At 43.0% G+C, this 19,027-nt stretch overlaps 1 protein-coding gene across 7 annotated transcripts in view; it reads left to right on the forward strand.

The window, feature by feature from the left end:
• LOC137369594 (WD repeat-containing protein 7) overlaps window positions 1-19,027 on the forward strand; it is a 928,502-nt gene that overhangs the window by 738,265 nt on the left and 171,210 nt on the right. For all 7 annotated transcript variants that reach the window (XM_068030905.1, XM_068030929.1, XM_068030912.1 and 4 more), the window contains 2 exons: window positions 8,949-9,098; window positions 17,529-17,611. In XM_068030905.1, coding sequence (XP_067887006.1) covers window positions 8,949-9,098; window positions 17,529-17,611 — 233 coding nt within the window. The remainder of the gene's footprint in view (window positions 1-8,948; window positions 9,099-17,528; window positions 17,612-19,027) is intronic.

Genomic DNA, 19,027 nt, shown 5'->3' on the forward strand with positions numbered 1-19,027 from the left:
GGAGAGGCAGGGATTGATTAATCAAGGATAGTCAGCATGGCTTTGTCAGGGGGGGATCGTGTCCAACAAACTTGATTGAATTTTTCGAGGCGGTGACTGGATGTGTAGGTGAGGGTAAAGCAGTTGATGTAGTGTACATGGACTTCAGTAAGGCTTTTGATAAGGTCCCACATGGGAGACTGGTTAAGGAGGTAAGAGCCTATGGGATCCAGGGCAATTTGGCAAATTGGATCCAAAATTGGCTTAGTGGCAGGAGGCAGAGGGTGATGGTCAAGGGTTGTTTTTGCGATTGGAAGCCTGTGACCAGTGGTGTACCGCAGGGACCCTTGCTGTTTGTAGTGTACAGTAATGATTTAGACGTGAATATAGGAGGTATGATAAGTTTGCAGATGACATGAAAATTGGTGGTGTCGTATGTAGTGAGGAAGAAAGCCTTAGATTACAGGACAATATAGATGGGCTAGTAAGATGGGTGGAGCAGTGGCAAATGGAATTTAATCCTGAGAAGTGTGAGGTGATGCACTTTGGGAGGACTAACAAGGCAAAGGAATATACAATAGATGGCAGGACCCTAGGAAGTACAGAGGGTCAGAGAGACCGTGGTGTACTTGTCCATAGATCACTGAAGGCAGCAGCACAGGTAGATAAGGTGGTTAGGAAGGCATATGGGATACTTGCCTTTATTAGCTGAGGCATAGAATATAAGAGCAGGGAGGTTATGATGGAGCTGTATAAAACACTAGTTAGGCCACAGCTGGAGTTTTGTGAACAGTTCTGGTCGCCACATTATAGGAAGGATGTGATTGCACTGGAGAGGGTGCAGAGGAGACTCACCCAGGATGTTGCCTGGGCTGGAACATTTCAGCTATGAAGAGAGACTGGATAGGCCAGGGTTGTTTTCCTTAGAGCAGAGAAGGCTGAGGGGGGGACCTGATTGAGGTATACAAAATTATGAGGGGCATAGATAGGGTAGATAGGAAAAAAAATTTCCCTTAGCAGAGGTGTCAATAGCCAGAGGGCATAGATTTAAGGAAAGGGGCAGGAGTATTAGAGGGAGTTGAGGAAAAGCTTTTTCACCCAGAGGGTGGTTGGAATCTAGAACACACTGCCTGAAGGGGTGGGAGAGGCAGGAAAATTCACAAAATTTAATAAGTATTTAGATGAGCACTTGAAACGCCATAGCATACAAGGCTATGGGCCAAGCGCTGGAAAATGGCATTAGAATAGATAGGTGCTTGATGGGCCGAAGTGCCTGTTTCTGTGCTGTATACTCTATGACTATGAGATCAGCAATGATCTTATTGAATGGTGGAGCAGGCTCAAGGGGCCGAATGGCCTACTTCTGCTCCTAATTAGTATGTAACAAGTTCAGCCAGGCAGAGGTGGATGGGACTGGTTGGGCTTCTGTTCAGGGAAGAAGCAGAGAGCCTTCAGATCATCCTGGTGGGGAATGGAGGTCTGGAGAAATTGGATGTCCATAGTGAAGAGGAGACGGTTAGAGCCAAGAAACTGGAAATTGTTGAAGTAACGTAGGGTGTCAGAAGAGTCAGGATGTAGGTTGGAAAAGACTGTACTGGGGAGAAAAAAATAGACTCGAGATAGGAAGAATTAAGTTCAGTGGGGCATGAACAGGCTGAAAAGATGAGTCACTAGGATAGTCCTGTTTGTGGATTTTGTGAAACGGGCTGCCTTTTGGAATTTCATGGATGCCACATCAATCGCATTATCCTTATTAAGCCTCCCTGTTACCTCATCAAAAATTTCAATCAAATTAGTTAAACACAAATTGCCCTTAACAAATATGTGCTGGATTTCCTTAATTAATTCACATTTGTCCAAGTGACTGTTCATCTCGTCCCAGATTATCATTACTGAAAGCTTTCAAACCACCAAGGTTAAACTGACTGGCTTGTAGTTGCTGGGCTTATCCTTGCACCCTTTTTTGAACAAGAGCGTAAGTAACATTTGCAATTCTCCAGTCCTCTGGCACCACCCCTGTATCTAAGGAGGATTGGAAGATTATGGCCAGTGCTTCCGCAATTTCCACCCTTAATTCCCTCATTATCCTCAGATGCATCTGTTCCAGTCCTGGTGACCTATCAACTTGAAGTACAGCTGGCCTTTCTAAAACCTCCTCTTAATCAATTTTTTGCCTATCCAGTGTCTTAACTACCTCCTCTTTCATTATGACTTTGGCAACATCTTCCTCCTTGGTAAAGACAGATACAAAGTACTCATTTAGTACCTCAGCCATGCCCTCTGCCTCCATGCATAAATCCCCTTTTTGATCCTTAATCGGCCACACTCCAACTTTTACCACCCTTTTAGTATTTTATATGACTGTAGGCAACTTCTGGATTCTCTTTTATTTTGGCTGCCTTTCTCTTTGCTGTTCTTATTATTTTTTCCACTTACCCTTTGAACTTTCTATATTCAGCCTGGTTCTCACTTATGTTATCAACCTGACATCTGTCATATGCACCCTTTTACTGCTTCATATTCTTTATCTCTCTCGTCATTCAGGGAGCTCTGGCTTCGTTTGTCTTGCCTTTCACCCTTGTGGGAATGTACCTCGACAATACCCGAACTATCACCTCTTTAAAGGCAGCTTATTGTTCATTTATGGTTTTGCTTGCCAATTTTTGATGCCAGTTTACCTGTGCCAGATCTGTTCTCACCTCATTGAGGTTGGCCCTCCCCCAATTAATTATTTTTACTCTCGATTGTTCCTCCTTGTTTTCCATAGCTAACCTAAACCTGATGATACTATAATCACTGTCCCCTAAATGTTCCCCAACTGACACTTGATCCACTTGACGCATCTCATTCCCCAGAACCATATCCAGAAATGCTTCCTTCCTCATTGGACTGGAAACATACTGATGTAGAAAATTCTCCTGAACACTCTTTCGAAACTCTTCTTCCTCTCTGCCCTTTACATTATTACTATCCCAGACTATATTAGGGTAATTAAAGTCTCTATTATAACTACAGTTTTTGCACCTCTCTGTAATTTTCTTGCAAATTTGTTCCTCTATATGTTTCCCACTAATTAGTGACCTATGGAATATACCCAGTACTATAATGGCACCTGTATTATTTCTGAGCTCTGACCAAATAGATTTTGTCCTTGACCCCTTCTAGGCCATCCTCTCTCTAACACTGCAGTATTATTCTTAATTAATACTGCCATACCTCCTTTCTTTCCTGAACACGTTATATATCCTGTACACAAAAAATAGGACAAGTCCAACTCGGCCAATTACCACCCCATCAGTCTACTCTCAATCATCAGTAAAGTGATGGAAGGTGTCATCGATAGTGCTATCAAGCAGCACTTGCTTAGCAATAACCTGCTCACTGACACTCAGTTTGGTTTCCGCCAGGGCCACACAGCTCCTGACCTCATTACCGCCTTGGTTCAAACATGGACAAAAGAGCTGAATTCAAGAGGTGACGTGAGAGTTACTGCCCTTGACATCAAGGCAGCATTTGACCGAGCATGGCATCAAGGAGCCCTAGCAAAACTGAAGTCAGTGGGAATCGGGGAAAACTCTCCGCTGTTTGGAGTTATACCTCGCACAAAGGAAGATGGTTGTGGTTGTTGGAGGTCAATCATCTGAGCTCCAGGTCATCACTGCAGGAGTTCCTCAGGGTAGTATCCTAGGCCCAACCATCTTCAGCAGCTTCATCAATGACCTTCCTTCAATCATAAGGTCAGAAGTGGGGATGTTCGTTTATGATTTCACTTTGTTTAGCACCATCGTGACTCCTCAGATACTGAAGCAGTCCGTGTAGAAATGCAGCAAGACCTGGACAATATCCAGGCCTGGGCTGATAAGTGGCAAGTAACATTCATGCCACACAAGTGCAAGGCAATGACCATCTCCAACAAGAGAGAATCTAACCATCTCCCCTTGACATTCATTGGCATTACCATTGCTGAATTTCCCACTATCAACATCCTTGGGGTTACCATTGACCAGAAACTGAACTGGAGTAACCATATAAATACCGTGGCTACAAGAGCAGTTCAGAGGCTACGAATCCTGCAGCAAGTAACTCACCTCCTGACTCCCCTCCTGACTCCCCAAAGCCTGTCCACCATCTACAAGGCACAAGTCAGGAGTGTGATGGAATACTCTCCACTTGCCTGGATGGGTGCAGCTCCAACAACACTGAAGAAGCTCAACACCATCCAGAACAAAGCAACCCACTTGATTAGCACCCCATGCACAAACATTCACTCCCTCCACCGCTGACACACAGTGGCAGCAGTGTGTACCATCTACGAGATGCACTGCAGCAACGCTCAAAGGCTCCTTAGACAGCACCTTCCAAACCCGCGACTTCTACCAACTAGAAGGACAAGGGAAGCAAATGCATGGGAACACCACCACCTGCAAATTCCCCTCCAAGTCATACACCATCCTGACTTGGAACTATATCGCCATTCCTTCATTGTCGCTGGGTCAAAATCCTGGAACTCCCTTCCTAACAGCACTATGGATGTCCCTACCTCACATGGACTGCGCGGTTCAAGAAGGCAGCTTACCACCACCTTCTCCAGGGCAATTAGGGATGGGTAATAAATGCTGGTCTAGCCAGCGATGCCCACATCCCATGAATGAAAAAAAATATCCAGGAATAGTTAGTATCCAGTCATGCCCTTTTTTGAGCCAAGTACTCCATTATCATCATGACATCATATTTCCACCTGGCTATCTGTACCTACAGTTCACCAGCCTTATTTACCATACTCCATACATTCACATACATGCACAGTAACCCAATTTAGGCCTTATTGCATTTGCTCTTACTCTGACCCCCAGACCTGATCCCATTGTGCTAAGAGAGTGTTGTTTGTGGCATTAAGCAGAGTTGTTGGACAATGAACAGTGCTGGTTAGCAATTCAAAATAAACCTGTCAATTGTAATTCTTGGTTCTTTTTTAACTTTAGTAGAATATGGCTAAGCGGTGTATTGTGGCTTTTATACAGCATACTTATCAGCTGTCTAAATTGCAAGTTAGCACTGCTCAGCTCTTCAACAGGATTGCTTTCTGGAATTTTAAACAGCTGAGCAGTGCAGTGCTCATTGTTTCCAAATTTGAGGTGAAAACTGCCTTCTAGGATATTGTGGAATGACCATCTTTTGATTTAGTGAATATTTGATTATAGTGATCACTTTAGTACCTGTCCAAATCAATCATGCTAACTGGATCCCACTATATCCCAACATTCTATTAGCTCGTCTAATTGATTCATCATTTTCCCCAGACATTGAAAATGATGAGTCTATTGCTATTCCCAGGTCCCTTTCAAGATCTCTTTCTGCTAATTCACACTTATGACATTTTTTCAAGCAGCCTGTAGTATTTTGTATTTGGATACCATGGTATAGTAGTTGGCTGGACTAGTAATCCAGAGACCTGGACTAATAACCCAAATATGAGCTGAAATCCCACCATGACAAAAAAGAGTTTAAATTCAGTTAATTAAATAATTAAAATGGAATTAAAAGCTAGCATCAGTAATGATGAGCATGAAACTACCAGATTGTTATAAAAAGCCATGTGGTCCATTAATGTCCTATAGGGAAGGAAATCTGCTGTCCTTACATTGTCTGGCTGAAATGTGATTCCAGACCCACAGCCATGTTGTTGACTCTTATCTGCCTTCTGTAGTAGCCTAGGAAGCCACTCAGTTGTTGGTTGGCATCCTTCCATCTACGAAAGATGACGGACACGCAGCAAACAATCCATTTAGGTAGGGTGTCTTCTCTTGGTGCAGCTTTGCTGATGGCTGTGAAGGCCAATCCTTGAGAGGCAGCTTCCACCATAATGCTGCACGTGAAGCTGCCAGGTGATGCTGTGAGTTGTTGTTTTTGACATTGGCACCTGTTGCCAAGCTGCTGTAGCAACTGCTCGTCCTGGTAGTGCACACCAGTCCACAGGGTGTGTCGCATTTTCCCTCTTTCTCCAGCTAGTGACTCCCAGGTGCGATAGTCAACATTTAGGGCCTTCATGTCACACTTGCAAGCATCCTTGAAGCAGAGCTTTGGGCGCTCCACTGGTCATCAGGCCCCAGTTAACTCATCCATACAGAAGGTCCTTGGATATGCAAATGTCTTCCATCCTGCAGACGTGTCCGATCCACCGAAGCTGCATCTGTTTGATTAGTGCCAACGCATTTGGGAGCTGTGCCTTTGAGAGGACTACCATATTTGTGATTTTCCAGCACTTTTTGTTTTTATACCACTTATCTGGCCTGATGCTCTGCCCTTTTTTTGTCACACAGTCATTGTTGTCACATAGGGAAACGCAGCAGCCAATTTGTGATTAGGAAGGTCCTACAAATGTCAATGAGATAAATGATCAATTAAATAATTTTAATTATGTTTACTGAGGAATAAACATTAGCAGAACAATGGAAGAACTCCCATACTCTTCTTTGAATAGTTTTGTGGGAGCTTTTAAAGACACTACCTTCGACAGTACAGCACTTGCTCAGAACTGCACTGGAAGGTGACTTTAAATTATGTGGCCTAAACCCATGCGTAGCTCTGGTTTTGCTGTCTCACTCCCATTTAGACATACTCGATAAATCTTGGATTGATTGCTTGCCCATTATTACATACCCTTCCTATATATGTTTTCATTTTGGCCGATAATAGAAACAATTTGTTTTTATATAGCACCTTTAACATAGTGAAATGTCCATTGGCACCTCACAGGAGCGATATCCAACAAAATTTGACACCGAGTCATGTACAATTATCATGGTGACCAAAAGCTTGATCAGAGATTTTAAGGGGTGTATAACTCTGTATTGAAGATTTTACATTGTCATGCACAAGCATGCATCAAAACACATGGGGCAGACTCAATCAGCTGGGTTTTCAAAGAACTGTGGGGTTGGAACCTGGTGTGGGTCGGGAACCCGACACCCGGGTGAATTCTGGGTCCTGACCCCGCACCTGAGTTGCATTGCTCTTGCGACGCTAATTTTAAATGTAAATGCCCGAATTGGGCAGGAGGTGAGCTCGGTGCTCAATTGGAGGTGCCCAGCGCTTCCAGGAGGTGGGAGCTGCCTGCCTGGTGCCAGAATCAAAGGCAGGTGGCAGCCATTTTGGGGGCTGCCGCTGCCTTGCCGAAGAGCGCAGGCACTGGAAATGGAAGTGGTCATGCAGGCTAGATGACAGTAGAGCACTTGAACTGGCGCAAGTAGGTCCAGGAAAGGTCAGCTTAAACTGAAGGGAGAGAAAGTTTCTAATGAACCCACAGTGAACACAACAGCTGTGCACTAACCTGCACCAGACTGGGTTCACCGAATTAAAGATTAAAAATTCTATTTGCGACTGCACAGGCCCTTTAACAAGCTCGTTAATGAGCTTAAGGGGCTGTTAATTGGCGGTGAATGTGTTTCCTGTTCCCTCCCCCCTCTGCCCCTTTGAAAATTAGTAACTGTCCCAGAGGTGTCAGGATCCCGAGACAACCTCTGGAACCACGATTTTGAAATCCCGCCCACACCAGGTTCCAACCCCACAGTTCTTTGAAAACCCAGCCGATTGAGTCTGCACAGAACATTTGAATTGAGCACCTATAGTTTACATTTGCTAAGAACATGTGCTTTCTCTTTGACAGTTTTCAGCACATTTTTCATAATGTTTTAAGATCACACTTAGAATAATGTTTATTCTTTCTTTATTTCTGCCTCTGTGACACTGACCCAGCCTCAGCTCTTCTGCTGCTGAAACCCTCATCCATGCTTTTGTTAGCTCCAGACTTGACTGTTCTACCACACTCCTGGCTGGCCTCCCACATTCTACCCTCCGTAAACTTGAGGTCTTCCAAACCTCTGCTGCATATGTCCTAATTTGCACCAAATCTCATTTATCCATCACCCCTGTGCTCGCTGACCTAAACAGGCTCCTGGTTAAGCAACACTTCGATTGTAAAATTTTCATCCTTGTTTTCAGATCCATTCATGGCCTGGCCCATCCCTATCTCTGTAACCTCCTCCAGCCCGACAACCCTCTGAGATATCTGCAATCCTTTAATTCCGGTCTCATGAGCATTCCCAATTTTAATAGCTCCAACATTGGTGGCTGAGCCTTCAGCTGCCTAAGCCCTAAGCTCTGGAATTTGCTCCCTAAACCTCTCTGTCTCTCTATCTCACTTTCCTCTTTAAAACCTAGCAGTTTGACCAAGCTTTTGATTATATGACTTAATAGCACCTTAGCTGGCTTGATGTCATATTTTGTTCTACAATGCTTCTGTGAAGCACCTTGGGAAATTTTATTATGTTAAAGGCACTATATAAAATACAAGTTGTTGTTTAAGAAATCTATGTGACTATATTTATTTGCATACGAGAAGGCCACTCCGGCCCTTGAGCCTGCTCCGTTATTCAATAAAGTCATGGCTGGTCTTGTAACCTCGATTCCACATTCCCGCCTACCCTGATAACCTTTCACCCCCTTGCTTATCAAAAATCTATCTATCTCTGCCTTAAAAATATTCAAAGACTCTACTTCCACTGCCTTTTAAGGAAGAGAGTTCCAAAGACTCTCAATCCTCTGAGAGAAAAAAAATTCTCCTCATCTCTGCCTTAAATGGGTGACCCCTTATTTTTAAATAGTGAACCCTAGTTCTAGATTTTCCCACAAGGGAAGACTTTCTTTCCACATCCACCCTGTCAAGACCCCTCAGGATCTTATATGTTTCAATCAAGTCACCTCTTACTCTCCTAAACTCCGGTGGATACAAACCTAGCCTGTCCAACCTTTCCTCATAAGACAACCCGCCCATTTACGGGAAAAAATCTTTCATGCCAGGATTTGGTGAAGTGTACATTCTTTGGTAAATAAAACCTTTTAAAATAAATCCTCTAGGAAATATTCTCCATTCTAAACCCTTGATTATGTTTGATGTAATTCTTTTGTAGGTTCACAGACACACAGCTTTAGCAGCCAATACACAATCCCAGCCAAATGTGCACACCAGCACCTTGGCTCGTGCAAAGACTGAAATTCTACGAGTGATTGAGATACTGATCGAAAAGATGCCCACAGATGTAGTGGATCTGCTAGTAGAGGTAAGTGGAGAAGTTAAGTTTGATAGGAACTATTTTTATTTTTTATTTAGAGATACAGCACTGAAATAGGCCCTTCGGCCCACCGAGTCTGTGCCGACCAATAACCACCCATTTGCACTAACCCTACAGTAATCCCATATTCCCTACCACCTACCTACACTAGGGGCAATTTACAACGGCCAATTTACCTATCACCTGCAAGTCTTTGGCTGTGGGAGGAAACTGGAGCACCCGGCGAAAACCCACGCGGTCACGGGGAGAACTTGCAAACTCCGCACAGGCAGTGCCCAGAATCGAACCAGGTCCCTGGAGCTGTGAGACTACGGTGCTAACCACTGCGCCGCCCTATTTTCAAGGGTAATAGAATAAGTTATCAAGTGAATCTGACATAAAGGCGAGAAAGCTGCAAGTTGTTGCAGCTTTGGAGAGAAAAGGGAATTGAGTGATGCCATGAGGAGGTGAACTTGATCTATTAAGAAAACGAACAAACCTGTTGGGCTCAGTGGCCTCTTCCTATTCCAAAAAAATTCTTATGTTCTTGAGATTATATATGTTTCCTTCCTCTGAGTGTTTTTTGAAGTAGTTCTTCTTGACTTCATTTAATCTTTTGTCACCGTATCCCTTCAGCCGAGGCGTAGGCCAACAGTCACAGACTTCTGAACAAGGCGCAGTGGTTAGCACCGCAGCCTCACAGCTCCAGCGACCCGGGTTCGGTTCTGGGTACTGCCTGTGCGGCGTTTGCAAGTTCTCCCTGTGACCGCGTGGTTTCCGCCGGGTGGCCCGGTTTCCTCCCACAGCCAAAGACTTGCTGGTTGATAGGTAAATTGGCCATTATAAATTGCCCCTAGTATAGGTAGGTGGTAGGAGAATGGTAGGGATGTGGTAGGGAATATGGGATTAATGTAGGATTAGTATAAATGAGTGGTTGATGGTCGGCACAGACTCAGTGGGCCGAAGGGCCTGTTTCAGTGCTGTATCTCTCTATGACTAAGAGCCATCTGATCAGTAAGATGAGGTGTTCTTAACTTCAGGCGGAGTGGTTAGGCTAGGCATCTCTGCTGTCATAGGAGGTTTTCTTTGGGTGAGAAAAGATGACATTCTCTCTCAATAACATTTTTGACTAGTTTTTTTTATTCTTTCATGGAATGTGGTCATCACCAGCATTTGTTGCCCATCCCTAATTGTCCTTGACAACTGTGTGGCTTGCTAGGCCATTTCAGAGGACAGTGAAGCCACATTGCTGTGAGTCTGGAGTCATATGGAGGCAGCAGATTTCCTTAACTAAAGGACATTAGTGAACCAGATGAGTTTTTACAACTATCAATGATAGTTTCATGGCACCGTTACTGATTACTTTCAAATTACTTTCAAATCGAGATTTTTATTAATTAATTGAATTTATTAATTAAATGTAAATTCCACCAGCTGCCATGGTAGAATTTGAACCCATGTCCCTAGGGCATTAGCCTGGGCCATTGGATTACTTGTTCAGTGACATTACCACTATGCTACCGTTTCCCCCGGTGCTAAGGTAGGCTTTGTATTCCTCTTTAATGCTGATCCACTGGATTTCGTTTGCTTGTAGCCTATTTGGGGAGAGGTACTTTAGTGAGCAAAATAATAATTCTGTATCGTGCATTTTCTTCAGTGGGATGCAACTATTTGGGAAAAAAATTCCAATGATAAGTCGTCATTGTCATTTCTTCTGTCACTCTGGCTTTATTTTAATATTACAGTCCTCAATAACAATACCTCCCATGTGTTTAGTTTTGATCAAAATAGCCAAATTACTTTCCATTTAGTATTTAGTGTATTCAATCATCGTGCAGCTGGGCGAGACTGCACTCACCTGGTTCCATTGTTATCTATCTAGTTTTAGCTAGACAATCAGCTGGGTGGCATCTCTTCCCACTGCTGCACTGTTAGCTCTGGTGTCCCCTTACATCTCTGCTTGGCCCCCTCCTATTTCTCATCTCCATGCTGCCCCTCAGTGACATCATCTGAAAACGCAGCGTCAGTTTCCACATGCATGCTAACAGCACCCAGCTTGTCTTCGGTCCCCACCATAAACTCCCTCCCCCAGCCACTGATTCTAACCCTTTCGGCTGGCAACTGCCTGAATCTGAATCAGACTGTTCACAATCTTGGTGTTGTATTTGACGCTGAGCTGAGCTTCTGATAACATATCGACACCATCACGAAGACCACCTATTTCTAACATTTGATAACATCTGCTGACCCTGCCCCTGCCTCAGCTCACCTGCTGCTGAAACCCTCAGCCGTGCCTTTGTTACCTCTTGACTTGACTATTCCAACGCTGTCCTGGCCTTCAGCCAAGGTCCTAAGTTCCTTCCCTCAATCTCTCAGACTCTCTACTTTCGCTTTCCTCCTTTAAGACATTCCTTAAAAGCTTTCTTTGGCCAAGCTTTTGGTAATCTGTCCTAATATCTCCTTACATCTCAGTGTCAAATTCTGTTTGCTAACGGTCCTCATTTAAAAAAAAAAATTAATACCTGGGATGAGTGCATCGCTGGCAAGGCCAGCATTTGTTTCCCATCCCTAATTTCCCTTGAGAAGGTGGTGGTGAGGCGCCACCTTGAACCACTGCAGTCCATCTGGTGTAGGTACAGACACAGTCCTGGTAGGAAGGGAATTCCAGATTTTTGACCCAGCAACAGTGAAGGAACGGAAAAGTAGTTGCAAGTCAGGATGGTGTGTGACTTGGAGGGAAACTTGCGGGTGATGGGGTTTTCATGCATCAGCTGCCCTCGTCCTAGGCGGTAGAACTCTGAAGGGTGCTGTCGAAGGAAACTTGGTGAGTTGCTGCAGTGTATCTTGTATTTGGTACACACTGCTGCCACTGTGCGCTAGTCATGGAGAGAATTAATATTTAAGGTGATGGATGTGGTGCCATTCAAGTGGGCTGCTTTGTCTTGGTTGATGTCAAGCTTGTTGAGTGTTGATGGAGCTGCACTCATCAAGACAAGTGGATAGCATTCTATCATACTTCAGGACTTGTGCGTTGTAGATTATGGGCAGGTTTTAGGGAGTCGGGAAGTGAGCTACTCGCCGCAGAATTCCCAGCCTCAGACCTGATCTTGTAACCGCAGTATTTATATGGCTGGTCTAGTTAAGTTTCTGAACAGTGGTAACCATCAGGATGTTGATGGTGGGGGATTCAGCGATGGCAATGCCGTTGAACATCAAGGTGAGATGGTTAGATTCTCCCTTGTTAGAGATGGTCCTTGCCTGGCACCTGTGTTGCATGAATGTTACTTGCCACTTATCAGCCCAAGCCTGAATGTTGTCCAGGTCTAGCTGAATGGGGGCACAGACTACTCCGTATCTGAGGAGTCACGAATGGTACTGAACATCGTACAATCATCAGTGAACATGTCCACTTCTGACATTTTGATGGAGGGAAGGTTATTGATGAAGCAGCTGAAGATGATTGGGCCTAGGACACTACCCTGAGGAACTCCTGCAGCAATGTCCTGGGGATGAGGTTATTTGCCTCCAACAACCATAGCCATCTTCCTTTGTGTGAGGTATGACTTCAACCAGTGGAGAGTCTTTACCCTGATTCCCGTTGACTTCAATTTTGCTAGGACTCCTTGGTGCTGCACTCAGTCAAATGATCCTTCAGCTTCAAGGGCAGTGACTCTCACTTCACCTCTGGAATTCCACTCTTTTGTCCCTGTTTGGGCAAAGGCTGTATTGAGGTCTGGAGCCGAGTGGCTCTGACAGAACCCAAACTGAGCATCACTGAGCAGGTTATTGCTGTGTAAGTGCCGCTTGATAGTACCGTCAATGACACCTTGCATCAATTCACTGATGATTGAGTGTAGACTGATGGGCCGGTAATTGGCCGCATTAAATTTGTCCTGTTTTTTATGGACAGAACAAGTGAAGCCATCTTAGGATGTTTTACTTGTCAAAATTGTTGTTGAATTAGGTGGGTATTAAAGGACTCCTGAAATATCCTGGTTTAAGTGCTTGAGATGGGGCAACACTGGGAAGGCAGTATTTATTGCCATCAACCATGTTGTTTTGGACTGGAGTCATACATCAGCCATATCGGTCAAGATGGTATGTTTTCCTCCCTGAAGGACAATCTGGAACTCTTTGGATTTCTATCACAATGCACAGCTTTCATGGATATTTTCCGGAAGTAGCTGACAAATAATAGGCTTTTAAAGTTCAATTTTACAGCTTACTTTGTAGGGTTGAAACATTTGATTTCTGAGTTGCTTGTATTGTATCATAACCACTAGGCTACTATATCCTTTCTTAAAATGTCCTGATATTTAGTTACCTCATTTTATTTCTGCACACTTAAACACTAGAAATCTTTTCCTTATGTCAGAGGATGTAGACCACCAGGGGAAATTGAAATTCTGGATTTCCATATTCATCACTCAATGCTGTTTCCCTCCTGGAGTCTGCTCACTACTGTATCCATCTCTTTATCTTTCTTCCGATGGACATGGAGCCTCGCGAAACATATACTTAGAGCTGCATAGTCTGTCGTACAAAAACAAGCCATTCAGCCCAGCTGCTTATGTCGGCATTTATACTCCACTCGAGCCTCCACCCACCCCTTTTTATCTAACCCTATCAGCATTCCTTCTATTCCTTTCTCCTTCATTTGTTTATCTAGCTTTCCCTTCAATGCATCAATAATATTTGCCTCAACTACCCTTTTAGTTAGCAACTTCCACATTCTTACCACTCTGAGTAAAGTGTCTCCTAAATTCCCTGCTGGATTTATTGGTAACTATTTTATACTTATGGCCTCTAGTTTTGGACTTCCTATGAGTTGAATCATTTTCTCTACATTTACCCTATCAAATCATTTTTTTATCATAAAGATCTCTTGTCAGGTCATCCTTCAGCCTTCTCCTTTTTGGAGGAAGGTGCCCCAGCCTGATCAGCCTTTCCTAATAACTATATCCTCTCAGTTCTGGTGTCATCCTTGTGAATCTTTTTTGCACCTTTTCCAGTGCCTCTATCATTTTTATAATATGGAGACCAGGCAGCGCTGTACTCCAGTGTAGTCTAACCAAGGTTTTATATAAATCTAACGTAACTTCTCTGTTTTGCAAATCTATCCCTCTAGAAATGAATCCCAGTGCTTGTTTTGCACTTTCTATGGCCTTATTAGCCTGCCTTATTAACCTGTGTCGCTACTTTTAGTGATTTGTGTATCTGTACCCCTAGATCCTTTTGCCCCCCTACCTCATTTAGAATCTTATTATCTAAGCAGTATGTGGCCCGCTGCTTCTTTATAACAAAATGCACCACCTCACACTTAATTATATTGAAATTAATTTACCAGTTACATGCCCATTCTACAAGTTTATTAATGTTTTGTATCTTTTCGTGTAAAGCAAAAAGGCATACAGGCAGCTCCACCACCAAACAGAAAGGATGGAGGGCACTTTTTTTTATTCATTCATGGGATGTGGGCGTCACTGGCCAGGCCAGCATTTATTGCCCATCCCTAATTGCCCTTGAGAAGGTGGTGGTGAGCTGCCTTAATGAACTGCTGCAGTCCATTTGGGGTAGGTACACCCACAGTGCTGGTAGGAAGGGAATTCCAGGATTTTGACCCAGCGACAGTGAAGGAACGGTGATATAGTTCCAAGTCAGGATGCTGTGTGACTTGGAGGGGAACTTGCAGGTGGTGGTGTTCCCATGTATTTGCTGCCCTTGTCCTTCTAGTTGGTAGAGGTCGCAGGTTTGGAAGGATGTTACCTTTTATTTAATTTTTTTAAAACTAGTGGATATTGTGAGGTATTGTTCATGCTAGTTTGGGATCTGGGACAGTGTTTGATGTTTAGTTACTCAAAATAAGTTTTGACCTTATTAAAAACATTGAATAATTACTTATTTCCCGGTAATGTAATTAAACATACCTATATAGTTGTCTTTTGTGTGTTTATATTGTTTCATTAATGTTTTTATATGAAAGGCTCAACTACTGGAAAAAAGCCTGAGTTTGGTTTATATTTTGAAACATAGTTATCAATTTGTACAGACAAATCGTGTGCACATTTTTCTGGTCTACACCAGTGTTTCACTCCAGCAGATTGACTGCTTGTTTGTCCTGTGACAGAATTTCTCATTCTCTCTCTTCTAAATGATTCCAAAATACCCTGGTGACACATGTGATTTTCTTTTCTCAAGAACTTGCATTTTCTTAGCGTCTTTCATGTAAATTAAGTTTTAAGGCATTGCACTGCTGTTGAACCAAGAAAAGAGATTGGGATAAACTTTGGGCAAAGAGGTGTTTTCAGAATGTTTCATAAAGAGGAAAGAGAAGTAGTGAGGCAGGGAGGTTTGTAAGATTTGAGTCAGGAGTCACAGATACTAAAGAAGGGGATCAAGCTCATAATGTGATTTTAAAATAGTTTATTAAGGAACAACAGTTTAAATATAAAGTATAATGAGAAGTAGCAGTTTAAATATGATGATGCATAAGCTAATTAGACAGAAAAGACATACGACAGGTTAAGCAGATTACAGATCTCAGCTCATACAGTGGGGCAGAATGGTGTTGACAGTCTCCCCGACGGTTGAGGTAGGCTAGGTTTTGATAGTGTCTTCGGTCCTTGGGGTCCTCAGTCTACTTGAACTAACCAAAGTGTTAGGCCGGAGCCAGCATGGATCCACCTTGGGAAGCTCTTTCCAACCGAAGATTTCTCTCCTGGACACCTATTTATATACTTTACTTCTGGTGGCTAGTGAGTGCACCATGTCAATCATATTCAAGGTAATCCCTCCCATTTCCATCTGTAGCCCATGAAGTTATCTCGTGGCTCATCACTTGCCTGGACATTCTGTTTAACCTTTACTCATGAGATCCCACCTTATCAACTTTCGGAATGTCTTGTTTCAGAGCCTGTGCTAGAATCATGTCCTTGGCAGAGTTAACAGGGCTACACTGTCCTGGCTGCCTGCCATAGGCTCTTTCTTAACAGAGAGAGAGGCAATCACAATACTATGTCAATTAATTCCATAAGAATTATTCTGAAAAGTATCATTTATTGAAGGTCCCATTTTTTACAAGTTTAAGAAGGGATCCACAAGAAGCCAGAGTGGGAGAAACAGAGTGTATGGAGGGAATAGGGCTGGAGAAGGTTTCCAACATATGGTGGAGTGAGACTATGGAATAATTTAAAGATAGAGATGAGGCTATTAAATTGGGAGCAGTGGGAGAGAAGGAGCCAATGTAGGTCAACAAGGACACAGCTGAGGAGTGAGCAGAACTTCACAGATAAAATATTGGAATTTGCAGAGGGTAGTGGTTAGAAGACCAGCAAAGAGATATTTGGATAGTTGAATTTGGAAATGATAAAGACAGGAGTAGAGGGGAGGTGGGCAATGTTGCAGAGGTGAAACTATTCAGTCTTAATTTTGGAGATGTTATAGGACCTACAGCATAACTCAGGATTGAACACGACTCTGATGGTATCAATTATTTTGGATCTGCATCCATGGAGGAGTCAAGAGTGGTGTTGCTGGAGAGATCGAACCAAGTGTAATTCGTGTACCTAGAAGCTAATTATTGCTTGTAGATAATGTTGCCAAGTGGCAGTATGTACATGTTGAAGAGGAGGACCTGGTGTGCTCCTAGCCTTTACTTAACCTGGTATGCCATCTGGCGTGTTCTCTGGCACCCACTGCGAGATCTGAGGGCAGTAGTCTCAAGTCAGTTTTCAGCAGGGGAGGCACTTTTAGTACCATATTTAAGCATGGAACTTTTAAACATGAATCAATGCCGGCAGTATATATAGTGATATAAGTTTCACACAATAAATTTTGGTTTTGGTCAAGGTTCAACAACTTGGGAATAGTCAGGTTGACAAAAGGCCAGGGACTGACTGAAGCTGATTGAGTCACCCTATCCTGAACTGTTCTCTCTTTCCATCTCCAACACTCTAGATATTGTACCACCCCTCAATGTTCCCAGACCCCAGTTAAAATTCTGTAACATGTAATCAAAATAGAATTTCACTTGTTCAGTCACTGAAAATCTGTGAAGGACCAGCAATAGTTTGTACTAATTAGGATGGTGTGTAGCTTGAGAAATACTTGGAACTGATGGTGTACCTGCTCTTTTGCTTCTCAGTTGTCATTGGGGATGGTGGTGGTGCAGGGCATCCTGTAAATTGTGCAATTAGCAATCACAGGATACTGATCAAGTGAACTGCTGTGCCCTGGATGATGTGGAACTTCTTGATTGTTATTGTTGCTAAACTCATCCAGGTAGATTCCATCACATTTCTGATTTGAGCCTTGTAGATGGTGCATAGACTGTGAAAATACACATCTGAAGAGCTAAAGGACTCTTGGAAAAGAGAAATAATATATTTAAAGTGTATATTTTCATTGTTGAACCAGTGGCATCCTTATTTACTATTTCAGGTTATGGACATCATCATGTATTGCCTAGACGTTTCCTTGGTCAAGAAAAAGGGGCTTCAAGAATGTTTCCCTTCAGTTTGTCGGTGAGTGGACACAATACATTTGCACTGCAAGTTTAGCTTTCGGGTAATGCTAAACCTCTGAGTTAAAGCCTGGCCTGTTAGCAAAGCAATGTGGTGAGACTCCTTCCCCCATGTTGGGCTCCAAGTCTGGGCTTAGACTGCATTTACACAACTGCTGTTCCATTGGTGCTTGACAATTGGGAGAGTGGGGATTTAAATTATTTTTTTCTCAAATAGAGACATTAAGACAAAGTGGAATGATGCAGCTTATCAAGTAATGGATATTTCCTCACAAAAAATATGACTTCTGGTATTAATATCGTTGCACAGTATAGATACCAGTTATCACTGGAGCAAAGGTGGTTCATGTAGAGTAATGTGTAAATTTGGGAGAGTTTTACGTGACTAGCATAGGATCCTGATACTTTTATTAACAAGAGTAAGGTATGTTGAGTGCTTAATTCAGTTGAATGGTGTTTCTGCCTATCAGTTGTCAAAACACTAAATATTACAGAAACATTATAAATGATTTGATTTAATGGACAATATATTTTAAATAAAGCAATTTCTGCATCTGAGTTTTCTCATTTGAGCATCACGACATAGATTTTTCAATTTTAACTTGAATGCTGATCCTTATCTTACTTTGGGTTAGTGTCAGTGCTAAAAGTAGAAAATCTAAGCATCCTGTGACAGAAGAGGCATTTCACAGTATTTTCATGCAAGTGTTCTTCACATGACAATAGCAATTAACTAGGAAATAGCTTTTACAGAGAAATAGCAGAGGAACATAGGAAATAGGAGCAGGAATAGGCCATTCAACCCCTCGAGCCTGCTCCACCATTCAACTAGATCATGGCTGATGTACCTCAATAACATTTTCCTGCACTAACCCCTTATCCCTTGATATCTTTCATATATAGAAATCTATCGATCTGTGACTTGAACATACTCCGTGACTGAGCCTGTACAGCCCTCTGGGATAGAGAATTCCACTGATTCACCACCCTCTAAGTGAAGAAATTCCTCCTCACCTCAGTCCTTAATGGCCTGCCCCTTATTCTGAGACTGTGTCCCCTGGCTCTAGACCCACCCCCTGCACCCCCAGCCAGGGGAAACATCCTTCCTGCATCAATCCTGTCGGGCCCTGTAAGAATTTTGTATGCTTCAATGAGGTCACCTCTCATTCTTCCAAATTCTAGAGAATATAGGCCCAGTTTCCTCAATTTCTTCTCATAGGACAATCCCGTCATCCCAGAATCAGTCTGGTGACCCTTTGTTGCACTCCCTCTCTGGCAAGCATATCCTTCCTTAGGTCAGGAAGCATTAGTAGTTATATTTTTCAAGAAAGGCGTCGTCAATAGTTTTGTAAAACCAAAATACTGCTGTTGCTGGAAACCTGAAATAAAAGTATAAAGTGCTTTAAGTACTCAGCAG

This window comes from Heterodontus francisci, chromosome 1 (assembly GCF_036365525.1).
Source record: "Heterodontus francisci isolate sHetFra1 chromosome 1, sHetFra1.hap1, whole genome shotgun sequence".
NCBI classification, from domain to species: domain Eukaryota; kingdom Metazoa; phylum Chordata; class Chondrichthyes; order Heterodontiformes; family Heterodontidae; genus Heterodontus; species Heterodontus francisci.